Genomic DNA, 27,275 nt, shown 5'->3' with positions numbered 1-27,275 from the left:
AACGTAACGCTAAATGTTATAATATTACACAATATGTATACAGATAAATACAATATGGACTATGTATATGTATATGTTTATAGGTATCTATAGTATTATGATATATTGTTATTGTCACGTGTGCTGGTGATAAATAGAATAAACAGATAACAGAAAAACACGCAAAAATATCGCATTTAACTATAGACACATTATAATATTATATTTTTATATATAGCTTATTCGTTGCAACGTGTACCTATTTATAATACGAACGGTGTACCGAATGGGTAAGAAATTTAGGCGCCGAAGACCGGTCCCTCGACCGGAGCTGCTGTCGCCGCCTCCGCCGTTGGAGAAAAAATTTGCCTCTTACAGACGCGCGCGGGTCGACTCGTCGAAAGTGAAACGCGACGCCTGGTGCAGCAGGTTGGGTATATATGTAGATACACTTCGCGTGAAGACTTTGGGTGCCCCGACCGTGGCCGTATAATAATGATACACTCGCGTTTGTACCTCTCCTCCCCCAGTGTGTTGTACGCATTATAATATATATAACACTATTATATAGTGGTCGTCCTTCGTTTATTATCCATTACACACACAGCCTCTCCTCCTTTCCTTTACTAACGTACACACACACACACACACACACACACCGCCGTTTCTGCTGCAACGTGTATCTAATACATATATCGTATATACACCGCGCACGAACACAAATATATATTACTATCTATACATAATATACATTTTTCTGTGTTTTCGTACAAATAGTATATTATGCATTTATATTAATACATATGTCAATCCTACTTATATGTATATACCCAATTGAATACAAGCTGCAGCAGCTATCATACACAAATTATACATATTATATTATATTATATTATATTATATTATATCATTTATAATTATTCAAACAGACTAATGCCCAGTAACAGTTTGAAATGTACGAGTATTGTTAATGTAAAAAAAGTTAATTTAAATAGCAAAAAAAAAAAAGATTAAAATAAAATAATAAATTGCAAATAATTCTTAAATAAAATCTAATAATATATAATTACAAAAAGATTCAATTGAGTTCAAATTAAATAAATCAATTTGGGTAGCATTAACTAATTCTATAATACATTATACTCATTTACAAGAGTATTTAGAGCATATTATTAGTTTTAGGAATTTGTTCACAAAAAGTATTAGCAGACCTAGTATGCAAAATAGCTAGTCTATAGAGCAGAATGCACCAGTGTAAAGTCTTATACTAATGAATCCTAGAATTGATGACGATTGTTTTGGAATGTTTAAATAATGTCTACTATATTATTATGTAAAATATGTGCATTCGCTCACTAAAATATATCATCGAGCCTGTACGTACAATTATATGTAATAATATTGTATCATTTGTATAAATAAAATAAGTGTTTCGTATATCGTTACATGCACTTGCGCCAGACTCGCAGCGTTCGATACCCCCAGACGAAAATCGTTTTTATTATTATTGTCGTCGAAGTTAACGTACGTATATATAAGTACAGAAGGGAGGGCATCGGCTCCGGCACCTCACGTCTTGTGCAGCGGTACAATAAAAATATACCACCTAAATGTCGTACGTTCACGTGGGGACAATATGATCTTATTGCAGCGGTGGTGGCGGCCAGTGCGTCATACCCCCCACCCCCAATAATATTGTATATTACATATACTCTACAATTACATACAAAAAAATACACACACACGCACATACACATACAAACACTTGAACATATACACAGACAAATACACGTATAGAAACTCACACACATACACCTACGCCACTACTGCAAGACAACGAGAGAACGCATTGCATTATTTCGCGGACGCGCGCCGACCGTCAAACCCGCCGCCCGCCCCGCACAAAAGTGTTGCGTATTATAGCCGTATTATAGTTGTGGTGCTGCTGCTGCTGCTCGACGAGATGAACTGCACGTCCTGCTGACGAGTCCTCCGTCACCGTTGTAACACCGCCACAGTCGCACATTATATTCCTGTGGCGACACACTGCACACAGCCATCGCGTGTAATAGGTATATCGCGTATCACGTATATACACTGAAGCACATTACGCTCGACCGTCACGGTATAGACGCATACATTTATCATCGTCGGAATAGTATTATCATATCAACGCACCATCGTCGTGTCAGTACGTCGTCGACCGCGCGCCTATATACATTACACCTGCAGCAGTTGAACGTGCGCGCGCGAGATAACGCCGTATCGTTCGTCTCTGCAGAACTCTGCCGGCCGGACTACGCTGCACACCAGCCAAGTGAGTACAGAACAGTGCACTGCCTATTCTCCTAGATAATTTAAAATTTATCCTTTATAATATTATTAAAATATTTTTTTCCGTGTAGTATTATATTTAGGTACATACCTATATACTATATAGGTACTCGAGTTATTTTTATATTATATAATGTAAGAGCCGTCGATTGCAAGGTTTTCCATACCTAAATACGGAACACACTATAGTTTATATTATGCGTGATGTGGGTGGAGATTTATTTTGAGTACATTTGTATCAAGTGGTGAATTTGGATAATTTATAACGTTTTATACATATACTGTAGTTATATTTGAATATGTTACATATTTCAAGCACACGCCGAATTATTTATCTGTGTAGTTATGGGATAGTTTTTTTTTTCATTCACTTGCCCGCCATTTCCTATATATTGGCGTGCAGCTCGAAGGTATTTAGGTTTTGCTATAACGCACGACAAAACCGCAACGTGCTCCTATACCGCGGTGACTATATACAGTGAAGGTGCGCGTGCGTTTTGCTTTCCCTCTTAGAAAGCGGAAGGTGCAAACTTTTACGTCAATCGTCATCGCCGCTGTCGATTATAACACCGCGTGCAACGTAATAGGTATATTATATTAATGAGGGAAAAAATTATCAAATTTTGTTCTTTGACGTCTTACAGAATTTTGTAACACAACGTTCCCAATAAGTAGTAAACTAAAAACATTGTTTTATTTTCATGTTAGCCTGGAAATAGCAAAACGCGTAGGAGGTAGCCAACATTTAGGTAATACCGCGAGTTTATTATGTTTGTACCTATCTATATAATATAGATATATTATACGCATTACATAATAATGTGTCGCCGGGAGACTTTAACGCTAGCATCCCGTTCGGATTACTTGTACTCGAATCGAAACGGTTATTGCGCGGCGATTACGTTTTCAATAATAATAACATAGTATTATGTATAATATTATAATAATCCGTAATCGTATACGTACCTATATAATATAATAAATGTAAATACTCGTTGTTGTATTTTCCGGTCAAAAAAATCATTCGGTTCCGTATATATTTATATACAAACCTTCGTGATAATGGAAAATTTTCCATAAACAGAAAATATTATGCATTTTGATATTATTCATAAAATCGGAATGTCATTTACGTATATACCTACTTAGTACTTATATATACATTCAGTGACATAACTATATGTTATAAGTGATAGACAACAATTCCGGTTTTATTTTCTTACATTTTTTCTCATAACATAACCACCAGTCAAACACGTGGATTCGTTTTTTTTTAAATTTTTTTTTTTAATTGCGAAACGACCATGACTGCCGCCTGACCGGTAGCCAAAGAAGGTGATGCGCAACTTCTTCTGAATCTTCACGGTGCAGGGAAGCGTTTGATTTTTTTTTCACGTGTTGTAAGCATGATCTAATATATTAATCTTGTTATTTTGACGCTGAACAAAAGTGATGACGGTAATAATTAAATGATAATTCACATTGAAGATACTAAGTGTTATTGACAAAACCGAAATTGTAATGGTAATGCATATTGCGTCATTAAAATAACTAATTAATTTTTATTGTCAAGAGGATGATACAGACCAATATTGTGGTTCTTAATTTTTATATTCATTAGATTAATAATTTTTCTTTATTAGTAATAATAGTAATAAATAAATGAACAACACATTAGGAGAAAATATATCTATCATATATTTATAAATTTATATTCGTTTGTGAATGGTTAGTTATGTAATATTAAAAAAAAAAAAACATTTAGGCTTACTCTGATATATGACATAATTATTACACAAAAAATAACGTTTAATGAAATCTATAATAAGTACCCAACAACCGTAGCCAACGTTTGATTTTAATTTACCTACTTGATTTCTCTAAATCTTAATTAAAAATATATATATATATATATAATAATAGTTATTAATTATTAATAACTATATAATTATACACAATTCTCACACTTAATTGTTGTTATTATAAATAAAATATTTTATTAAGATGAATTAAAAACCTACCTACTGTAAATTGTTACATAAAATTGTTCTGTTGTATGTTACTTACCTACTTACGAGTAGTTATCACTTTCATCATAAATCCATTGCAGTGTATATCAATAGTTTAGTTAACGAATATGCAAATAATAAAGGTTGCGACCCAAATAAATAAGTTTATGGAAAATAATTAATATTACTGTGAAACATTTTAAATTCAATAAATAATGAAGTTATTGTTGACAATTATTATTTTTATAACATAAATATTATTCTGCTACGTACACTAAATGTAGATTTTCACTCAGTTTAATATAATGTTTTTGTCATATTTTTCACGCGTACTTACTATATATTTCTTAATAGAGAGGTAATAGAATGTCTGCAGTAATTATTACTTAAAAATATTTGAACATTATGGAACACACGCTGTACCTACCTATATGTAAAAGAACATAATTTGTATTATAATTTGTATCGTTTTACTTTCACTTTGCATAAATTGAAGTCTAATCGATTGTTAAATTATTGATAAATATCGTATACAAACACATATTTATATATATTATATGTGTATAAAACAATTATTAACTTAAAAATACGATTACTTATAAATATCTACATTCAATAATGTTTAGATTTTTTCATTGAAACTATTTTTATTAAAAGTTATTTAACTAATTGATTATTTATATTAATATACTGACAATATTATTTGATTTAAATACAATCAACTTTCATATGAAATGTATTATTTTTAAGTATTAAAATATACTCATATAAAACGTGTATTAAAAAATACATTGTGTGACTTCGCAATTGTTTGAAAAAAATTACTTGTTCGATTATAAGTATTTCAGTAATATATTATCCTTTCCCAACTCGACTATAACAACAACCGAAGAGTTATACAATAAAGTTTTTAAATAATGATATAACGCTGAACATCTTTATAATTCACAAACACCACGTGTACTTCTAATAGCTTAAGTATACATTAAGTAAACGTAAAAATATAAACATTTGCTGAATCATTGGCATTCGCTATACCTAAACCGGCGTAGGTATGTGACGCCATTATTATAATATTATATTATCGTGAACGATATTTCGAGATATACGTACACACAAACAAACTCTTGGAATGCGATTTAATCCCCAAAATGAACTTTCTAGTCTGAGTTATTTGCATTCGAGCCGATTTTAAACTGTCATTAATCACGTGGTTATAGTCGCGTCTGTAAGCATATATTATTATACATACCGGATGCGAGATCCAAAATCTACCACTGTCTGTCGGACGATGTCCACAAAGCCCAGCAGCAACTCGGTAGAGAAATCCACAGGGGTCAAATCTTTAATATCGTACCTATAAATAGCAATAGTGTACAATGTATATTATTGTTATACAATATATGTAGGAATACACGTTTCGTACGCGGAGGTGCCGAGAAAAATATATGCTCCCACGATTGAAAAATGTACGTACTGCGTCATCTGCACTCTGCAGCGGTAGGTACCTCCCTATACCGTGGTTCACCAAAAGCACAATTATGTTTAATAAAATAAACAATGTGAATAATAAACCCACGTTTTGTGTGTGAATTCAAGGCCCATTTTCCATTCGATTTGAAAATTTAGAACAACAATGACAGTTATTATATTGTTGATGTATTATATGACACCACGTGCTGTTGCGGTTGACGCCTTCTCTGCTAAGGAGCATATAGGTACGATATTTATTTCGTCCGGAGAACAAAATAATTTATGCTTAAGTTTCAGAGCGGCTAAGTGCATTGTACATTTTTCCTAGTGAATATGATGTTTACATATAATTAATTATTTGGTTAGTATATTGTAAACTGCTTATAAAATACAAACGGAATCTCTATGTGATCTACGAAAGTAAAATTAGTTTTTTTTTTTGATTTATGATTCTGCAGAACTTGATGACTTGATAGTTTTTGTTCGTAGAATACATTAGAATACACTTGAAAAATTCTGATTTATGGTGTGAATAAAATATATCAATAGGATCCAAATATCTATATAATTAACATTTTTACACACCATTTTCTTTGATAATTATTACTATATTATTTATAGGTATAATTATGTGTATTTAACTATACTTGATTTCCAATTTTTATATTTTACAAAATATTTGACATAATAATAGTATGTTTTTAATATTACCTTCGTTTTATAATACCTTGTTTTTATTTTTTTCAGTGATATTTTTACATCCGATATTAATATTTATTTCATGTACTTATAATGCGTGCTATTTGTAAAAACTATGTATGATAAATTTTATTAATGCGACTAACACCGGGTCACCGGCCCTGACTACCGGCCATTAACACCAGCTGTAACGATATATTTTATAACTAACAAATTTAAAACGATTTCTTGAAACGCGTATAGCATAACAAATAAAATATGTGTTTACGATATTGGCGATGAATGCGATAAGCACTGTACTTACGCAGCCAGTCTGCGAGTATCATCACTACACCGCAATATATCGTTCAATATCTTTAACACGTAAAAATAAATATTATTGAATTTTAAATTTTCACTTTCGTTGCACAATGTTTGACATTGTTACTTAAATAGTATATAATATTTTATATTAATATTAGTATTAAACCTTCGGTTTTAAAAGATTAAAATACAACCCTAATTTTATATATCTTATTTGTATATAATATTATAACTAAAAACTTTAAACGGGTTTAATAGTCTCGGAGGGTATATATATATATCGTTACATTACAACAGCTATAAGCTTGTTGTGTGCATAAATACATACGGCTGTAGGCGCCGTAGTTGCTACGTTCCGCGTATATAGGTATGTACACACTTGAATTATTACGTATTTTTTTTCTCGCCTTAACAATCCGGTTGACCTTTAAATTCCAAATTTCCGATTAACCAGATTGTCAACTTTTCACTACTCACCCGGCGTTCCCGTTCGTAGATTATTATAAAACAAAAATATATGCGTAAATAATATACAATTTATGCAATACATATAAATGTACAGCCGTACCTATAGGTGTATAATATTATTATGTGTATAACTGGACGAGGATGTTATACTATTAAAACTATCACTTTCTACCGTTTGACCAACAGGAAGTACAGTTTTGACCATTTTATTTATTATACCAAATTTTAGTGTATATTTAGGTGCGAGATATATGTTTGAACGTTATAATAGTTATAACAATGGATTAAGCCGTATGCGTTTATATAATTTATGAATATACCTGTAAATAAGAGGCTTAATGGATATAATGCTTGTGCATAAGTAACATAGGTACTTATTATACTTGTCTATACTTATACTTTCAACATTCAAAATTCCACATTAGTATTTCGTTTTCGTTGTATAACAACAATGATACAAATTTCGGGGTATATATTTGTAGGTGTAGTGTATACGCTGTATGTATACAGCTCGTATTCTCCTTATTATTTTTCAAAAATTTTGGTCAGTCACCACTCGTTATATCTATAGACTGCTACGTGCTATTTTTGCTAAAGTATGGACCTAAAACCGTTAATTCAATTATCGAATTAAAGGAAAGTTTTAAAAAGTTTATTTTTCTTAAACCGGTACTATTCAAGTAAATTGGCTTCATCTCACCACCCTAGTTATATAAAGTACCTACATGGTGTATATCAGAGGTTTGAAAACTGCGGTACACTAAAACAGCGGTTCCTATAAGGCAATAAAGAATATAGTTTAAAATATAAATACATCAAAAATTATTGTCATTTTTTTACCGATTTATTATTCACATTTTGTGGTCCGCAAAAATAAGGTTTGAGAACTTAACCTAACTTTGCGCCAATCTATCAATATTATATTATATAGACATACACGAATAATGCCCACGAGAAGCAAATAATTTGATTAAGGAGGGCAAAAAAAAAAAATCTCCATAACAATATTTCATCAGCCCCGAGGCTGCCAAAGTAATATCATTGATTATTGAATAGATTATTTTATAATCAATGGTAATATAAAGTCAGAAGATCGGATGAGGCGCGCGCCACGCGTGTCCGTTGTTGTGTATGATCATCGCGGTCAATGATCGCGCACACCACCGTTGACTTCATACACAAATTCAAGTATACAAAAATATCACACAAGCAATATGGTTATTGTTTGTCTTTCTATTATATCGGTAGGTAACTCGTTTATATCCGTCAGCCCCCACAGAATTTGTATTCATCGCGTTGCAGACACGCGAGCGCAATGAACCAATAAACATAATATAAACAACTGAAGTAGCTGTTTTGTGAAGGTATAATAGGTATATTATTCTATAATAACATTAATAATATTCAGAAATATGATATTGTCCGCCGTTCTGTCATCGCGAGTGTAAACGCGTAATAATTTTTTTTGATTTTGATTTTCGGCGTTCAACAACATAAAATTTCTAAATTCATAGCAAGTGCCGCGAGTGCTGAAATCATATTGTTTTTTTTTTCAAATTTCACACATCACGTTGTGCTGTCTGAGTATAATTCAGACTTTAATGTATGCCTGTATGGCTGTGTGTGTTTAGCTTTTTATATCTATCGATTGTCAAAATAATAATAATCGCCGTTTAACCTATTGTAAACATTTAGGAAACGCTCTTTCGTGACGCATTAATATACCAGCCATGTCTTATAGTCTTATAACAAGCACGCGAACGACTCGCGGGGTATAAGTACTCGATGCCATGTTTATATGTATATATATATATATTATAAACATACACCATAGGTTGTAGGCGTTGTACGTATAAAAATATATTGTATATGTATCGGGGAGTTGTGTAATTATTATCTCCACATAGATATTTTATATTGTTTGCGGCATTGTAGCCATTGTATTTAAGAGCTGCGTGTTACCTAACGATATTGAATTCGTTTCTGCAGTGGTTATATTATACACAAATGTATGTATATATATATATATATATATATATATATAATATTTAATATGTGAATGTACCTAGACGGTTGGTCAAATATAAACATAATTATAATATATTGCTGTGGTTATCATTATATTTTAATATTGTGAGTTTAAATACCTTTAGTATATACCAAACAACGAAACGCCACCATAAGCATATTATTATTATTTTATCAATAGTGAATCAGTATTTTACGTGTACGTACAATTCCGATCATTATACTATTTAAATGCTTATAAATTATAATTAATTTATTATATTGGATATTTTTATGTGTGGAAATAGTATATTTAAAATAGTAAAAGTATATTTTACTTAGGAATACGAAATAAAATATTATATGTATGTTGTTACTAAAAAGTTTAAAATATGATAATGATAAAAAATATAATTTATTTAGCTGTTGAAATGTTATGTGTTGTAAATTGCAATGATCTCAAACGACATGAGAGAATTTTTTTCGAAAACATAATTTTACGTATAAAACGACTGTACCTACCTATAATAGTGACAAAAAAAAAAAAAAAGTCAACTCATACGTATAATTAAAGTGTACATACAAAGTAATTAACGTTAAATGATCAAGAGTTTGAATTATGTGTGTTATCTACACATATCATAATATGTAATATATACCTATATATAATATTTTTTTATTTCATGTTTAATGTATAAACAGCTTAAACAGCTATCACCGACGCTGTGTGTTGCGATTTCATATGTTACGGTACCTATATGACATATAGGTATCTACATCCATCACTATTTCGATAAACATAATAACAAGTCCCACGAATAAACGGCAAAGGTATTCGCACGAAATTTTAAATTACATAAATAATAATTTTACTGTCATACTTCGTACGCATGCTAGTCGTTAAACGGCGTGAAGTCTTTATAACTATATAGCCATATAGGTACATAGTACCTACATACAATTCGTGTTTTGAACATGTAGTGCCAGCACGGTTTTTGGTTGAAAAGTGTTGGTGGAATGCGAATGTGAATTCGCTGATATATACCTGTATGCAGCATTGTCATTTCTCTGTCGGGCTCGTGCGCGACGACTTCGAACTGTGGATTGTATCGAATCAGATGTATAGAAAGCTTAAAGTGAAAGGATTCAAGCAATGATGGATTGATGGTACAGCCTCATCTTTAATAATACATAATGATATCAGAATAGAAACACACGGAACGGGTCAAAGTTTACGCATGACCGAACAATATGGGTTCAAATACTATGTAATACATAGGTAGTATACGAGTATGTGACGTGTGCACATATATTAATAGTAAACGTTGCGCATTTTATTTTCAAGGGTTGGCGCTGCTATTTGTGCAATGCTATTGTAAAATTACAATGACAGATAGGTATACCCACCTCTAAATGCGTCATATGTGCAAAACGCTTTTTACATATTATATTATCATGTTACAGTCTTTGTTCGGTGTACTCTGCAAATAAAATAGCATATATGGCGTAATAGCATATAGTATAGTAATATAATTTATAAATCTAAAATACGCAAATTTAATTAGATATAATAATATAGAGGTATTAATAAAATTAACGTAATTGGATGATTTCCTGGTGTTTTAGTGGTAACACGTCTAATATATTTTATTTTATAATTTTGATATTTTCTGATCAACATAAAAGGTCAACACGAATGTTAATAATATAATAATTCATCGATCGATAGTACGAATATGGAACTAAATATGGACCAGTTATAAAATGCAATTATAGATTATATAATATTATGAGTATCGTAAATTGTCCATAATACATTTCTTTGTAAATCTATAGAAATAAAATGGAGCCAGGAAGCACCTTGATCTAAGTTCTAGAAGCCCAATAACCTCGAGACAAATATTTTTTATTTGTTATAGGAGCGTTTTTATATTGTATTACTTCCATGTTATATTCTTATAAAAAAATTTACTAGGTATCGATTTAAATTAACATTGTTTTATCAATTATTACAACACAACCGACTTGTCTTTATACTCGTATATATCATTATGGATGTATAGAATACGTAGACGCTATCAGTAGCTTAATGATTTGCAAATATAATTTGAATAACAATATAAATTATCAAATGTGTTAAATATATGCTTATTGATCAATTTGAATAGTATACAATTCAATCACAATAATTATAATATATATTATAGGTATCTATTAATCAGTTAATTTTTTTATCGGATAAGGTGTAAAAAATTTTTAATGATGTTTAAATTTAATTATTTTATTCAAGTTGATGTTATGTATTTATTATAGTATAGTTAATGTAATTTATTTTTTCAACTCTATGTTTTAAGTGTTTAAGTCTTCAGGGGTCCTTGCTATTATTTGAAAATTCAATGTCTTACCTACGGAAAAATAGCGATATAAAATCATTAAATAAACAAGATGACTTCGTATATTACATATCTATTACAATAATCATTAATTACCATTCAATAAAAGCAAATATAACTTTAGATTTTAATAAAAATATATTTATTATATTGTTTATGAAATAAAACGATTAGAGTGCTTTTATAATCAGTAAGTACATCGAGGTATTAAAAATGCATAGTTTTTATGCATTTCAACAATAATATATTATTCTAATCATGTTGTATGTTAGAACATGAATATTACTCCACCCTCTTATTATACAATGCATATTATGGTCATTTTCGTTAATGCCAACGATGATTCGATTTCGATAAATAAACTGATAATGTATTTTGTACATCAGGCGTAAATCAAAAAAATACTTGGTAAATATCCAAAATTATTGCGTATATTATTCGTTATGTACGTAGGTATTATTATGACGTGGTCAAAATGTTAAACATCACGTAATTGTATTGTTTTTTTTCACTTTTATCCAAACGGTTAAACATCATACATGACATAATTGAATAAATAATTTAATTATTACGTTTGTATAATGCATATATAGATAATTATGAAAGCTTTGGTCGATATTCAATTATTGAATTATATCATAAATTATTAGTTAATTATGTGAGTGACATGTTGTAGATTTTGGATACCTAACAAATACAATAACTACGAGAACGAGAAAATGTGTTTATTTTTTTATTAAAAACTTTCACTACTAACATAATTTAGAAGATTTGATTGTGTCTATTATTATAATTATATGAGTACCTGAATATTACGAGAAATGCTTCCAGCGGTCTTTATTCCTAAAAACAACCCTAGAAATGTTCTTAAATAATTGAATAGACTGAAGATGTCATAGAATAATAATTTATTATTTACGTTGGTCGTTGCCACGTTGGATTACATTAGAATAATCTCACCGACTTTAATTTGCGGTCGGACATTATTATAGAGCACTAAGCACTTAGCAATAGTCAATATATTATAACTGAAAAAATTTCGTACAATAGAATAGGTACTTTCAAATCATAAAATAAATCTTTTATACTATTACAGTTATTAATAATCACTATGTGTTTACAGCATTTATTATAATTTGACCATTGAATATTAATAATTCAAATAGGTACCTAATTAACGTCGTGTGAGAGTGTGTCTTAAGAGAAATAATTTAAATAGAAATACCCGGAGCTAAACTATATTATTATTTGAAAATTAATTAAGACTGAATTAAAAGAGAGACAGGGGACGCACGATTACGGGATCTATAAAATTAAGAGGCCCATTCCTCTCCGCAAATTATTTTTAAATGCATACTGCAAAAAATCAAATAAAATAGTCTGTATCATAAAAAATCGATTAATTTTACTAAATTAAAAAAATAAATTATTACCCATTTGATAATTATATTATATAATTTATAAATTAGAAAAATGAGAGTTGTAAATCGTTCTATATTATTTTATTTTTATTATGACAAGTAGTAGTAAGTTGTTATTGGTTTTTAAATATATATATGTATATATAATGATTATTAATAATAATAAACTTACTTTGAGGGTTTTATAGTTAAAGTTAGATCTTAATTTTTTTTATTGCCTTGGAAATTCGTGTTACTTATGCACAAGTAAAATAAATGTTACCTTTATGTGTCCTGTACTTGATAATAAAAATTTAATGCTGATAAATATTAAAATCTTGAGGATACAGTTGTATTATTATAATTACACAATATATAAAATAAGTAAAATAATAATTTTCTTGGTAAATGTTGGTATTCATAATGCTTAAAATAATTTTAAAAATTTAAATTTTTAAATTTAAGATTAGTGCTTAGTAGTTATGATGATAGATGGTTCATAATAGTATCATCGACAAAATCCTGTTAAATATTTATTTTATTCATAAATAGGTACTTCTGTACGGAAAAACTAAATTAATTTTGAAAATTACATTAAATAACTCAAAAATGAAAAATAAATTATTTATCAAGATATAACTAGCTACAAATAAAATAAATTTATCAACATGCGTACAATATAAATATATTTACATGTTATTTTTGTTTTATTAACATAACATTAAACAAATAAAATTTTTCACAGAAAATTAAAAATTTTGTTGTATTTAAATTGTAAGTTTAGGGTGTTTTATATTTTAAACATTTTAAAACTTAAATACTAATATTTTTACAATTACTACCTACTACTACTACTACTACTACCACCTCATCTATACATCACTTTTATTATAAATATAAACCTATATTTCAAATATGACACGTTATGTTGAAGTCCCACTATCTAATAACTGGACATTTTGGTACAAAGATAAGTGCGCAGAGGATGATGATTGGAGAACGAACTTCCAAAAGATATTCGAAGTATCAACGGTTACACAATTTATCGAGGCCTACAATCAAGCAAAACTGCCCTCTTGCTTGCCACTAGGAGCCAGTTATTATTTTTTCAAAAATGGAATACAGCCCATGTGGGAAGAAGAACCGAATAGAGGCGCTGGAGCTTGGATAATTACGGTTGCCAATCGGATTAATAATGATTTGAATTTGATTTGGTCAGATTTGTTGTTTATGCTTATAAGTGATGGGTTTAAAGAGTTGTCGAGTTATTTATGTGGTATTACATGTAACGTGAGGCACAAACAAACACAAAAAGTTACGATATGGACAGTTAAAACTACATTAGAAAATTATGAACATATAATAAAGATTGGAAGAATTTTACTAGCCCTCAAACAAAACGTTTACGAAATAAAATCAATAAAATATAAATTACATAATAGATTGTCAAATAATTTTAACTATGTGTTATAAATTTTAAAATTGTGTACAACTATATATATATATATATATATATATAATGATATTGAACACACTACAAATATGTTTTGAGTTTATTTATACACGAGATATCTATATAATGTTATTTATTTAAATGTATTTTATTTTATTAATGAAACTTCAATTTAACAACAATTTTGTATTAATGATTGTCAATAGATATTATACGAATATTATTCAAAAATGTTCAGTTCTTTTCATATTTTTATGAAATTTTAGTCACTACTAATTAGTATTAATAAAAATATATTTTGAAGAGTTAATTTTTTTGTTTTCGATCCAAATCATATTATTTTAATTTTTATTATAGATTATAATTTTAAAATTTAGAAAATTTTTAGTTATTACTTATTTGAATATTAAAAGTATAATTTTTGATTTAATATCTAAACGTATAGCATAAAGCATTTAAGGAGATTATGTTTATAGATAACTAGTTATTACAAACATATTTTGAACTATTTTTTCTTTAAATATAATGAAATCAAAAATATTGCATTAGTACTTATAAAAATAAACAAATAATATATATATATATATATATATTTATACAACATAAGTACTTAATTTATTGTAGATTTAAATTTGTAAGAACTTGATAGTCGATATAATGCTAATCTGCTATTATATAAAAATTATAGTTTATACCTATAAAAATGTATAAGAAAGTATACACTATTAAGACGTAGGGTTTGTAGCAGGGCGGATCCAGGGGGGGGGGGGCACTGGTGGCAAGTGCCACCCCCGTTGGAAAAAAAAAAAAATTTTAGTATCGAAATTTTTTTTTTTGTAGGGGGATATATCTATATTATAACATTTTTCCTATAAAGTGCCCCAATCGTAAATACATGCTGGATCCGCCCTTGGTTTGTAGTTAATTAATGTGTACACTTTACACTGTTTTTACTTATTTGCAAGTATAAGTAGGAGTATTTATTTAATATCTACCTCTAGTTTAGATAAATACATCTTATTTTACTTTACAACGCTAAATAAATACTTATTATAATTAATGTTTCTTTTAACTGTGTAATATTAATTATTAAATTTATATAAATATACACGTAGACGTCAATATTGTCGGAGATAAAAGCAAGGTAATATAGCGATTAGGTTTATTACTACACGGACTTACAATATTTGCTATTTTGATCAGTCTCCCATTAATAAAATATTCACTTAGTACAACAGCAAAATTATTTTTGAATAACATTATCAGAATTTTTTTAAAATATATTAAATGAAATATATTGTCGAAATATTGGATAAAACTAATTATGTTTTTACATTTTTGTTTTATAGAACTGTTGCACAAACATAATATACACAATGCATAGAAATCAGTTGCTATTTTCACTCCTCGGTATTTTGGCCGTTGCATGTGCCGTACCGAATGATAGGAAGAAATTTGTTCGAGTTATTACTGAACCGAAACCAGGAGAAGAATATGTTAGCATACACACGGGAATGCCTTCGTCGAGCGTTCACAGCTTACCTTTAGGTAAGTAATTGTGGATTTTTGATAAAATTAATTTTTTTTTTTTTTTAAATAAAAATAACGTAAAAATTTGCGTTAGTAAATGATTAATTATACCTTTAACGAGATTTTCATTGCAGAGAGCGATATGGATGTGAAAATCCAAGACGAAGGACAAACGGGTATAAAAGAAGTCACTGGTTCTGTACCAATAGAAGAAAAAAATTACGCGGTAAGTACCAATACATTCAAAGATATATAAAAATATTTTTTAAATATGTCAACTGGGGGGCACGTGAGTCATAAAAATAGTTATTATAAATATCACGGGTCAGCAATTAAATAAAAGAAAATATTATTATGTTCGTCGCGTAATAATTTTATGTAACGATTATATTATTGCGTCAAAACTCTTATTTTATACCGAATACAAGTGAATATCTTGTCAATGTTAAGTACATACATCAACAATTAATAGCGTAATAAAGTTCTACCTAATATTACTTTTAGGTACTTAACCTAAAGGATACCATTATAATCGTATTATACAATGAATAAAAATGAAGCTCACATTTATTTCGAAAACGCTGTTTCATCTAGCGTAAAATTAATTTTGCGGTTTATATGATAGTATTAAAGCACATTATCCGAATCGATTTTGAGTTAAAAATAAAACATAATAAATAATATAGAATTATTAAGATACATTTAACAAAACGTCAATGTAATATTGTTAAGTACTATGTATTAGATTTAGTTAAGTAATACATTACTTAAAATTTTAAGCGAAACAATAAATGTATCGATCTCACAACATTTTTTGAGTCTGATGACACTTTTTTCCAGTAGAGAATTGAATGTAGTCGGTACCTTTTTATAAGGGTTACGACGGTTTTGTCAACACAGTAAATACATTAATTGTGACATTTATTTGTGTAAAATATAGTAAATACCATATTGTGTTTTTTATTTAGCATAAAAAATTGTATCCATCCGACGAAGATGGATTAAGGAAAACAAAGCCAGAAAAAAAATATACTGCACCAATTGATACAGATGATATTACTTCCGACAGTTTTGCCACTAAGCCGAATAAATCAAAGTAAGTCAATCGAATACCCAAACCAATATTGTTAATTAAAATGTATTTTGTTAGGATTAAGCGGGAAGAGATTATCACTCAGAACCCTTCAAAAGTTCAAGATAAAACAAAAAATAATAACAAAGAAGACGATGGCTTGTTTGACTTTGTGGATTCCCCATATGGGAACCAACCAATCGTCGGTTCAGCTTCTTCTCAGGCGTCCCGAGTAAATATCAAAAAAGCGCCAAACGGCCAAGAATACGAATATGAGTACGTCTATTATTATTATGACGAGGATGAAGAACACGCAAAACCCGGTTCCAAAGGTAATTATAATATAATATATAATTTTTAACAATTTATAATAATTTTTTGATTTCCAAAATCCGAAACTATTTGTTTCAAATTACAGCTAGTCAGAGCACTTCAAGTTCGCCCCCAACCAGTTCAAAACCCAACAAGGATATCAAAGAAAACAGCAAACCAAAAAAACCCGCTGCTGTACAAGATGAAAACCAATTTGTCCAAAATACTAACAAGGGCAGGTTAGTACCAATCATTCACAATTTTATAATACAATAATAAATTAGTTGTATTTGATTTTTAATTGGTAAAAAATATAGTCGTTAATCATTTTAATTGAATATTATTACATAGAACATATTTAAAACGCAGTTTTATCTCCTTTAACTTATTTAAAAGTTACTATCAATGTAGAATGGTTCATAAGTTGCAATATTATCATGGTTTTTTATAAATTAACATTTAGTTGGCTAATTGACCAAAAACACTCACTGTGGTAATATTAGGAAATGTGAATAGTGTGATAGCCTTTGCTTATTGAGGTATAGGTAAATCTAATTATAGAGTTAGGAAATCGCAAAATTCGGAAAAATTAAATAAAGTAAAAAAAAAAATTGTTTTGTTAAACTGGGATAAAATTTTTGACAAGTATTTAAAAGAAATATGTCAAGTAATAATAATGTTCAATCCATAAGTTGGTACTCAAATCTAAATAGACAAATGTGTTTTGTACTTTTGATATTGAATCTTATCTTCTTACATCTAGGAGTAAATTAAATTTTTTTTTATTTATAAATCCTTGTTGGAGTATTTTTAGAAGAATCAATAAATAAATTTGAATAAAAACTCAAAATATCTTATTTATAAAATATAAAATTTACAGTTCATAAAATAAATTATCAAGAGTTCATTGAACAATACATAAGTAGTCATTTTTTTTTTAAATTTATAAAACACACAATTTAATTTTCATCTGAAATAACATTTAATTTAATTTAAATTTTAGGTTTTCTGCAGTAGAACATACTGTTACTACAGAAGAACCTGAAGGACATGCTAACTTTGCAGTTAATGATATTGCTGAACACAATAGTAAAACAAAGTAAGTACTTACAAAAATTACAAAATGTTTAGTACTATGCAATAAATGAACAAAAAAATATTTATACATTCCTACTCAAACCCGCAGTATAATCAAATAATTTGGGATTATAAATTTCGCCATTTTTATCTAATGTATAGTGAAACCATTTTCCTTTGACTTTTAGTGGTATACTTTGACCACTCGAATTTCTACCAACAGTACAGCTAACCTGAAACAATATAATTTTATAGTACTAAAAGAGAAACATAAGCGTGTAGTAGTGTACAATATACATATTAACAATATTCTAATTTAAAACTATACAAGTAAAATATTATATATTATTCATTGGATTTGAAATAGTAAAGTAGAGTATTAACATCATGTCAGTCAGAAAACATGTGGCAAGCATCTGATTATTGATGAAAATTTGTCATTGATATTTGTGGATATTAAAAAATTTGCTTACTGTTTCAAGAGGTATGGTTGTTGTTATATTTCGATTGAAAAAACCAAATGATGTTATACTCAGACGATCACCTCCTTTGCATAAAACCAACATTTTTACAGATTTCATTGTGTAAACAGAGCATATAGCTATTAATATTGTACCTTTAAACATATTAATATTTAAATTTCAGTTTTTAAACAAATAAGAATTTAATAAATTTATAATTTATTTCTTACCCATGCATAAACAGGCGATGGGAATGCCGAGTGTTGCTATTTTTCCTCGAGATTTTATTTTATCTACCCATGATATTGGTTGATGGTTTGAATTATTGTCGGGCTCTTTGTTCAATAAGACATTGTAAGAATCTGCTACTGTAATCCAAAAACCAAACTGAACTATAGAAAACACACTGATCATTTTGTACGTTTTGTCGCTAGATGATTTGTATAGAAGCACATCTTTTGGGACGTTAGTATTTAAATTAAATATCGACTGTTCGTTGAAATATCTCTTATTAAACCATTTTAATTTTTCCAATTGATTTTTGTGCAATTTACCGGAAGTGTAAAACGTCCGATAAAACGTTACACATCGTATACACGGTAAAAAATTAAATATATGATGAAATATCATTATTATTTGAAATAGATTACAGTAAACTGAAGTAACTATGCGATTTTGCACTGTATTAATAAAATAACAATTTATAAGCTATGATTGAAAATACGTAGTCATAAAAATATTTAACTTAGTAATCACAATGATCACATGTTATCATTGTCCACCGATCAGTGATCTATCACAATATTATCTTTATCTTAATATCAGTGATACGTTAACACTGTATTTCTTATCACTTTTGAACGTTAGAGATTTGTTGAAAATAATTTTACTGTGGCGTTGGTACAACTTGTAGTATATGCCTTATGGCTTGTATCGACAACTGGTCTACATAACTAAACGTCTAGGCAGTTGAAGGTCGTTTAGTGCTACTTATCCATGTTAAAATTAGACACACACGACAACTGAATAATAATATTATATCCTTATTATTTTATTAACATAATTTGTGGTTTAATTTAGTACCTGCTAAAGTGATAAAATATGGGAAGTTTGGTTAAGAGTTAAAATCCCTATGCGGCTATGCGGCTAGGTATACCTACTAGAAAATATTATTAGAAGAAAATATTTTGTATATGAATTACATATTTACTACCTATACATACTACCACTACTTCTAGGTACACATATCTACTCAACGAATGATCGATTTGACTATCTGAGATATTAATATGATTTAATGAATAATTTTACAATAGGTATTCAAACGTCAAACAGTAACGAAATAAAGTAACTGTTTTGGATCGTAGGTGCAATGTAATAATGTCGAATTATAGTTTATAACACTAACCTGTATAAGTCACGATTAATATATTTTATTGTATGATGAATGAATCAAAACAACAATATCAATGAAGTCCGCTACTAGGTATCAATATATATATATATATATATATTTAATTGCTTTAAGCATAATAATGTATATACCTGTCTACATCTTTGTCATATTAAATGTATTATTATACATTTTACTTTAGGTCTATAGAATATAGGTCAGCGTCTTTTTAATACTTGATCTAATTCTTCCGTTTACTTAACGAGGGCATCATATATTTAATTTTGAATCAGGATATATCTACGTATGATATCTTCAGTCATTAGTGCCTATTTAATTATATTTCATGTGTGCAATTATGATTGTAGGAAATAAAAATGTTCTACCTATCACCATTTGTTCTGTGTATTTATAAAATATTACTTGAAATTATGCAACAATGAATTTATGTCTTATGACTGTTTATTTTACTTATACTGGCGGAGTCTCTTCAACTTCTAATTCGTATAATCTTAGTCTCTGAGTTATTAAATTTTAACCTTAATGTAGTATACGTAGTAGTAGTAGTCCTTAATAAAATTGTTCATAAAGAGTGTAATATAAATATTATATTTAATCTAGGGTGGTCAATAATTGCTATAAATTATATCTACAATTTTAATAGATTTATATTAAATATTAATAATTATTTAAATGTTTAAATCATTATAGTTTCCAAATTTTCTATACTTAATATAATTAATGAACAAAGTTAAATTTCTAACTCAGATTCTACTAACTATTTTTTTTAAATATTGAATTTTGATTTGTATGCTAACATAAATATTTTGATAAAAAATCATCTCTTTGATAATTTACAATTAAAAAATGTAGTTCACATTGAAAAAAAAGGAAATTTATGTTTGAAAACATGGTCTTGGAGTTTTTTTTATGCCTAAAGTTTATAAATCAGAATTAAAACAGTTTAATTTATTAGGAAAAAAATGGGGGTGAGTTTGAGTGTATTTGGTGAATCACTCTGTACAATGAATATAATTTACATTTTGAATAACTAATTTTGAGCTAGTTACCGTAATTATTAAGCTATACAGAATATATTAAATTTCAACACATTTTATTTAGGGATTCTGGACGTAATCTCGAAGAAGCTTTATCAGTTCCGTCATCTTCGTTACCAGTTTCCGAAGAGCGTCTTCCTCATAATCCTAGATTCCCTGTCCGATCTCGCGGCAATTCAAAACCGGCTCAGGAAATTGCTACGACAGCTATACCCGCTACAGATACTCCGATTACTCGTATACGAGCAAATAACAATGGTAAACGTAGTTAAGCACCTATTTAATGAATGATTTATTTTAACAAAACCGTATACATTTAAAAAGGCCCACACCAACCAGGTTTGGATTTGGTGGACAGCAGCGCTTTTAGAACTCATTCTAGTAATGGTCAACATGCACAAGTTACTAAACCAAGACACGAAAATCACAAAGGTAAGTTATAAATATCTGGCATAGACTAATAATGATTTATTAATGACAAAATATTATACAATAGTATTTAATAGAAAAGTATTTTGTAAATACCTAGGTATGTAGTTATGTAGATTGCTATAATATAACGTGTTTACTACACAGTAACACATTATCTGGGTTATAGTAAATTATGTGGAAATTATTTTCATTTAAGGTTAATTTAGCGGATAAAGGGTTAATTGACCAAAACAATATTTGACTTATTTTTATATGATATTTATAACGGGCATTGAAGGAAAATCCAGTTTATACTATATTAATGCATAATATATGGGCGTAATTCTAAAGACTAATATAATATCTACTTTTGTACAGAATAAAATATTTGTTGTATTTTAATAGTTATTAAATTATCACGTATACGTGTGTAAATGAAAATTTGTGAGTGTGTGTGTGTGAATAATATCTAACCTCGAAGGCCAACTGTGCGTATCAAGAAGAGGCGGCTGTGCGAGGTAGGTTAAAACTGGTGAAAATACATATTTTCAGATGCTGTGGTACAAACGACCGCGATGCCAGCAGATCAAGTAGCAACTATTAATAACGCTTATAACACTCAGCTGACAGAAACAGTAGCAACTGTAACAGAAACAGTTAGCTTAGATCGGAATCAAGACAATACCGATGTGGATACTAAGGGGTTATCATTGACGACAACATTAACCCCCGACGAGGTCGTCACGATCGTCACCCAACGTTATACCGCAGGTTCGCGACGGACGTATACTAATATCAGCTAACCATACTGACATGCTGGATGGTTTTTAAACCGTGTATTTATGGATACATTGCTTTAGTTGTTTTTATATGTAGCTTTTAACATGCTTCAGTTAACATTACTTTTTAACAAGAATCGTTATATTTCAATATAATTACTTGTGAGCCTTTATATTTTAACTCAAGATAATAATAAGTTATGTTCAATAATATTTTTATCGTTAAAATACAGATTTAACGTTAAGAATGAAATTACTAACGCCTGACTATTTTCATTTCTTACACTAACATTGCATAATAGTGTAGTATTGCTTTTGATTATGATATGATTATTAATTATTAAATTATTATTCAGGTATAGCTTGTATTTTATTATCATCATTGTGATCGGTAGATTGGATACACCTATTGTGTACGGGTATGAACCTCTCCTTTGGTTTCTTGTTTACGGGTGGGTGTCAGTAAGCATCAGATAGTTTAAGAAAATGACTTGCTAATATCTAATTACAAATAATAGAGTTTTTAAAATCAGTTGTTGAGATAAAAATAAAAAAATATTGAATCCTTTAAACTAAAAATAAATATAATTTTTGTAAAGAGATATTTGAATAATTTATATTGAAATTATTATTTGTGTAATATATATACATAGATATATTAAATTTATTAATGGTTTTAAAATAATTTAAGCGTAATTATTTTCTATTCTTGGCATTATTTTTAAAATTATATTTATTATAATTTATCATTTGAATTAAAAAAATATGCTGTTAAAAATTGTATCCTTGTTGCATGAACGATCAATCACTAAGCTTTTAATGAATCAATAGCGAGCTAATGGTTCCTTGAACATTATTTAGTACCTTCTGATTAGGCTATTAAATTAAATATTAATCGATTTTTTCACGTAACTCTGCATTCTATGATATTTATAATATTTATCAAGTAAATGGATTAGAAATAAAAATATATTTACTTTTGATTTTTGAGTGACAAGAAAATTATCTGTCACATACTCCCGCTATTCTTTAAAGTAAGAATATTTTTGTTACAGATATTATTGATCTTTTATATTAACTAATTATATTGGGCGATTATTAAAGATAATATTAATTAGTGTATAGTTGTTATTATTGTTCCCATAAGAAACTTAAAGTAAATATAGTTTTAGTATTTAATATATAATATAATTGTCTGAATTACAGTAATGTTTATAAAAAAAGATTAAATTGGGAATCATTTCTTATTTATGACTTTCATTAACTATCATCAATCATTACATTACTTAAGAGGAAGTCACATTAAAATGTTTTGTTTTTTTATTATTTATTAATAAGATTTAGATTGACTTTAGTTCATAATATTAATTTAATGACTATACGGGTTTTTTTTTTACTAACGATTGAAGCGTACGTAGTAGGTATGTATAAGTATGTTTTTTACTATATTTTGACATATCTACTACCTGTAATATCTGTTGTGTGCAGTAACAGTAAATTAATACATCATAATGTGACGTCCTCTTAAAATAATAATAACACGAAATTCGGTATTTTTCTTTTATTGAATTTCGGTACAAATAACTGCAAATTGCAGTATGAATTCTATATGATATGTTTAAAAAACAACCGAATTTGCTATAGGATCGACAGACAAAGGGGCAGTAGACCTGTACGCCATTTTGCAGCAAACACGTAGCGAAGAAACGGCCAACACGATATTATCGAATGAACATTCCACGAGGTTTGAGGACAGCGAAACTCAATTCCCAACTACTCTGCGGCTGGTACCAACCACGATCACAACCACCACAACACAAGCTCCAACGACAACAACGACAACAACTACTACCACAACCACTACCACTCCAGCACCGACACCAGCACGTCAAGCTCCTGGATCCGGGCCGGTGCGTAGCCGTTATCGCGGCGGCTCCGTGGGTAACAGGAATTCGTTAACGTCGACCACTACGACAACGACAACTGAGTTACCACCATCCGACGAGGTCACTGAAAAACGTAAATTCAAACCTTCCCGAGAACGGAACACACAGGTAATTTAATATTTTATTAGTACCTAAACGATAAATTTAGGGATATTGTAAATAATTGGAAACCATTGTTAATACGTTAAATGTTTTTCCTACCAACAGTGGAAAGGAATTTTAAAAATATGCACTTTAAGTAAAGAGCGTTAAATCTACATATTACTTTTAACCACTGCATTGATTGGTAAACATTCATATAGAATGTTTCCCAGTAAAAAGATATTATTTATTTGTAATTTATTTATATAATCGCAGACTATTATGAAAACTACACTATTATTTTAATTTTATATAGCATAATAAATAAATATGGTGTAAATGTATAATAATTGTGATCTGTATTGTAAAATAGGCAATAGCATATCAATAATGTCAATACCACGAGTTATGATACTTTTTAAGCTTCAATGGGTTTAATGTATATTATACATATTCCCATGCTAATATATTTTTGTTTATTTTTTTTTTTAAATATCATATTATATTTTATAGGGATCTGTCTATAGCAAGAGATATCAATCTTCTACAGCCGCTCTTGATAAAGAATCTTCCACTACTGAAAGCGAAGTAGTAACAAAAGCACAAAGTAATTTATTTTAATATTGTATTTTTGTTACATTAGGTATTTGAAAACTTTATTTATCAACTTTAAGCATCATGATAATTAATAATACGCATATAATTTATTTATAAATATAAAGTTGATTATTTACATAAAATTATTATTTTAGAACCTTCCTTCGGTCGTCAAAGAACACGCGCAAGTAAACCCATATCAAGCACAGCTCCTATTGATGAAAATGTAGAGGTTACATCAGCAGCACCAAGACCTAACTTTGCGGAAAGGTATATACTTAGTTTTCAATAATTTATATTTTTGAAAGTTAGAGCCTAAAATAATAATAAATATACATTTCAGATCCAATTTGAGGAGACAAAATAGTAGAAACAAGTTTACAACATCTGCATCAACAACTACAACAGCAGCACCTATACAACAAGTAACAGAAGAAAACGAAAGCAATGTTTCTGAACTCGAAGTTTCAGAGCCAACAACCACAACTGCTAAAACTATCGGGTAAATGATTTACTTAATACAAAAATTAAATTGTTAACGGCGCAATTACCTGTCCATAACTTTAAAACGTGTCAATTATTGGTGTTGTGTATCAGTGCCAGATTAATATAAAATGGGGGAAATACAAAAGGACTCGATGTTAAGTTGACAAAATGCTCAGTTATACTGAGTAAAATACATACGCTAAAATAAAATAGAATAAAAATAAATAAATATAATATACCTATTATACTAAACGATGACACAGCAATAATTTATGGAGCTAGTAACAGAACAAGATTACTTCGACACACATAATCTCTGTGGATCGAAAAGTTATTATTACATTTAGTAAAGTAGACTTAAAAAAAAAAAAAAAACAGAACAGTTGAGTAATTTATAATGTTATATTTTTATAGAGGTAGACCGAGACCAAATATTAGACCATTGAGACCAGGATTAAGATTGAACTTTGGAGGAAAGGGTTCATCAACAACAGCGGCCCCTGTACAATCAACAACTCAAGCACCTATCGTAGAAAGTTCTCCAGATGAAGTAGAAGAAAAGGTTTGTATCTAATTAAAGTATTTTTTATTAAATTGTAATTGTTATGTAATTAAATATTTGTTATATTTATTAGGAACTGATACAAGAAACCAGCCCAACCCCAACACCAGACACACTTTCAAGACTTAAAAACAAATCTAGATTCAGAGTACCAGAAAAACAAGCTTCACTTGCACCGAAAGCACAAACTTTAGCTCCTCCTGTTACTGGCCAAAATAGAAAACATTTATTATCTAATTTGTTGCCTAAAAAGAAGTCGATTCAAACTGAAGAGCCTCCAGTATCTGAGGATTTGAAACCAATAATGGAAAATGAACAGGAAAACGCAGAATTACAAAACGAAGAAGATGTTGATCGACAACAACCTTCTTCTACCACGACCAGCACAACTGAGGCACCTCCATCGTCTACAAACAAATTATCATCTTTGTTATCTAAGCGAAGGCCACTACAAAGAAGACCAGTTGACCTACCTAGCAAACAATCAAATCAAGACGAATGATAAATCAAAATTATATTTAAAAAACTATTGGATAAAATATATTTATGATCCATATAGATACTAATTTTAAATGTATAAAATGTAGTATCCATTTCAGCTAATTATTTTAAGTAATAATTTTGTTCCCCTAAATATATCATTATTTTAAATTAATTTTGTATTATAATTTATGATTTTTTAAAAAAAAAATTATTTTTTTAAAAGACTCCAAAAAAAAATAATTTTTTGAAACACTGTCGTTTTTTGCATATTATTGATTGGTACAATATCTATTAAAATTATATAAAATTATAGTACCAACTATTAAAAAAAAAAAATAAATATTTTTGTTAAAATAATTACAATTAATTTTCTAAAGATTATGAAATTACCACCATATTATTGAAAGTAAACAATATGTCATTTAAATATTTAATGTAGGTACCTAATTACTTTATACAAAAATATTGTGTTAATAATATAAGAACATAATTTTCTGATAAATATCTGT

The 27,275-nt window shown here is 28.8% G+C and overlaps 3 protein-coding genes across 4 annotated transcripts; 2 read left to right on the top strand and 1 right to left on the bottom strand.

Moving 5' to 3' along the window:
* The first annotated feature begins 1,868 nt into the window (after positions 1 to 1,868).
* Positions 1,869 to 26,860, top strand: LOC112593534 (nuclear pore complex protein DDB_G0274915-like). Of its 2 annotated transcripts, XM_025337965.1 has the most exons (16): positions 1,869 to 2,296; positions 15,868 to 16,066; positions 16,183 to 16,274; positions 17,017 to 17,144; positions 17,199 to 17,452; positions 17,539 to 17,671; positions 18,436 to 18,531; positions 21,486 to 21,679; positions 21,746 to 21,853; positions 22,385 to 22,603; positions 24,256 to 24,665; positions 25,152 to 25,245; positions 25,391 to 25,505; positions 25,579 to 25,737; positions 26,136 to 26,283; positions 26,357 to 26,860. In XM_025337965.1, the coding sequence occupies exons 2-16, from the start codon at positions 15,895 to 15,897 to the stop codon at positions 26,783 to 26,785; spliced, it is 2,751 nt and encodes a 916-aa protein (XP_025193750.1). In that variant the 5' UTR covers positions 1,869 to 2,296; positions 15,868 to 15,894; the 3' UTR covers positions 26,786 to 26,860. The 2 variants fall into 2 exon arrangements, with proteins under 2 accessions (XP_025193750.1, XP_025193751.1); XM_025337966.1 differs by lacking the exon at positions 22,385 to 22,603 and having other exon boundaries at positions 1,870 to 2,296.
* On the top strand, positions 13,925 to 14,538 carry LOC112593536 (eukaryotic translation initiation factor 4E-like). Its single transcript, XM_025337968.1, has one exon. The coding sequence runs from the start codon at positions 13,981 to 13,983 to the stop codon at positions 14,536 to 14,538; it is 558 nt and encodes a 185-aa protein (XP_025193753.1). The 5' UTR covers positions 13,925 to 13,980.
* Positions 18,564 to 19,715, bottom strand: LOC112593535 (transmembrane protein 223). Its single transcript, XM_025337967.1, has 3 exons — positions 19,201 to 19,715; positions 18,983 to 19,125; positions 18,564 to 18,742 (listed from the first exon to the last, which is right to left on the bottom strand). Exons 1-3 carry the CDS (start codon positions 19,598 to 19,600, stop codon positions 18,593 to 18,595), a joined length of 693 nt encoding a protein of 230 aa, XP_025193752.1. The 5' UTR covers positions 19,601 to 19,715; the 3' UTR covers positions 18,564 to 18,592.
* Positions 26,861 to 27,275: the final 415 nt, after the last annotated feature.

Source organism: Melanaphis sacchari, unplaced genomic scaffold (assembly GCF_002803265.2).
Source record: "Melanaphis sacchari strain LSU unplaced genomic scaffold, SCAv2.0 Contig20_pilon_pilon, whole genome shotgun sequence".
NCBI lineage: Eukaryota > Metazoa > Arthropoda > Insecta > Hemiptera > Aphididae > Melanaphis > Melanaphis sacchari.
The sequence above is the reverse complement of the archived record's forward strand: the minus strand, read 5'-3'. Positions and strand labels throughout refer to the sequence as shown.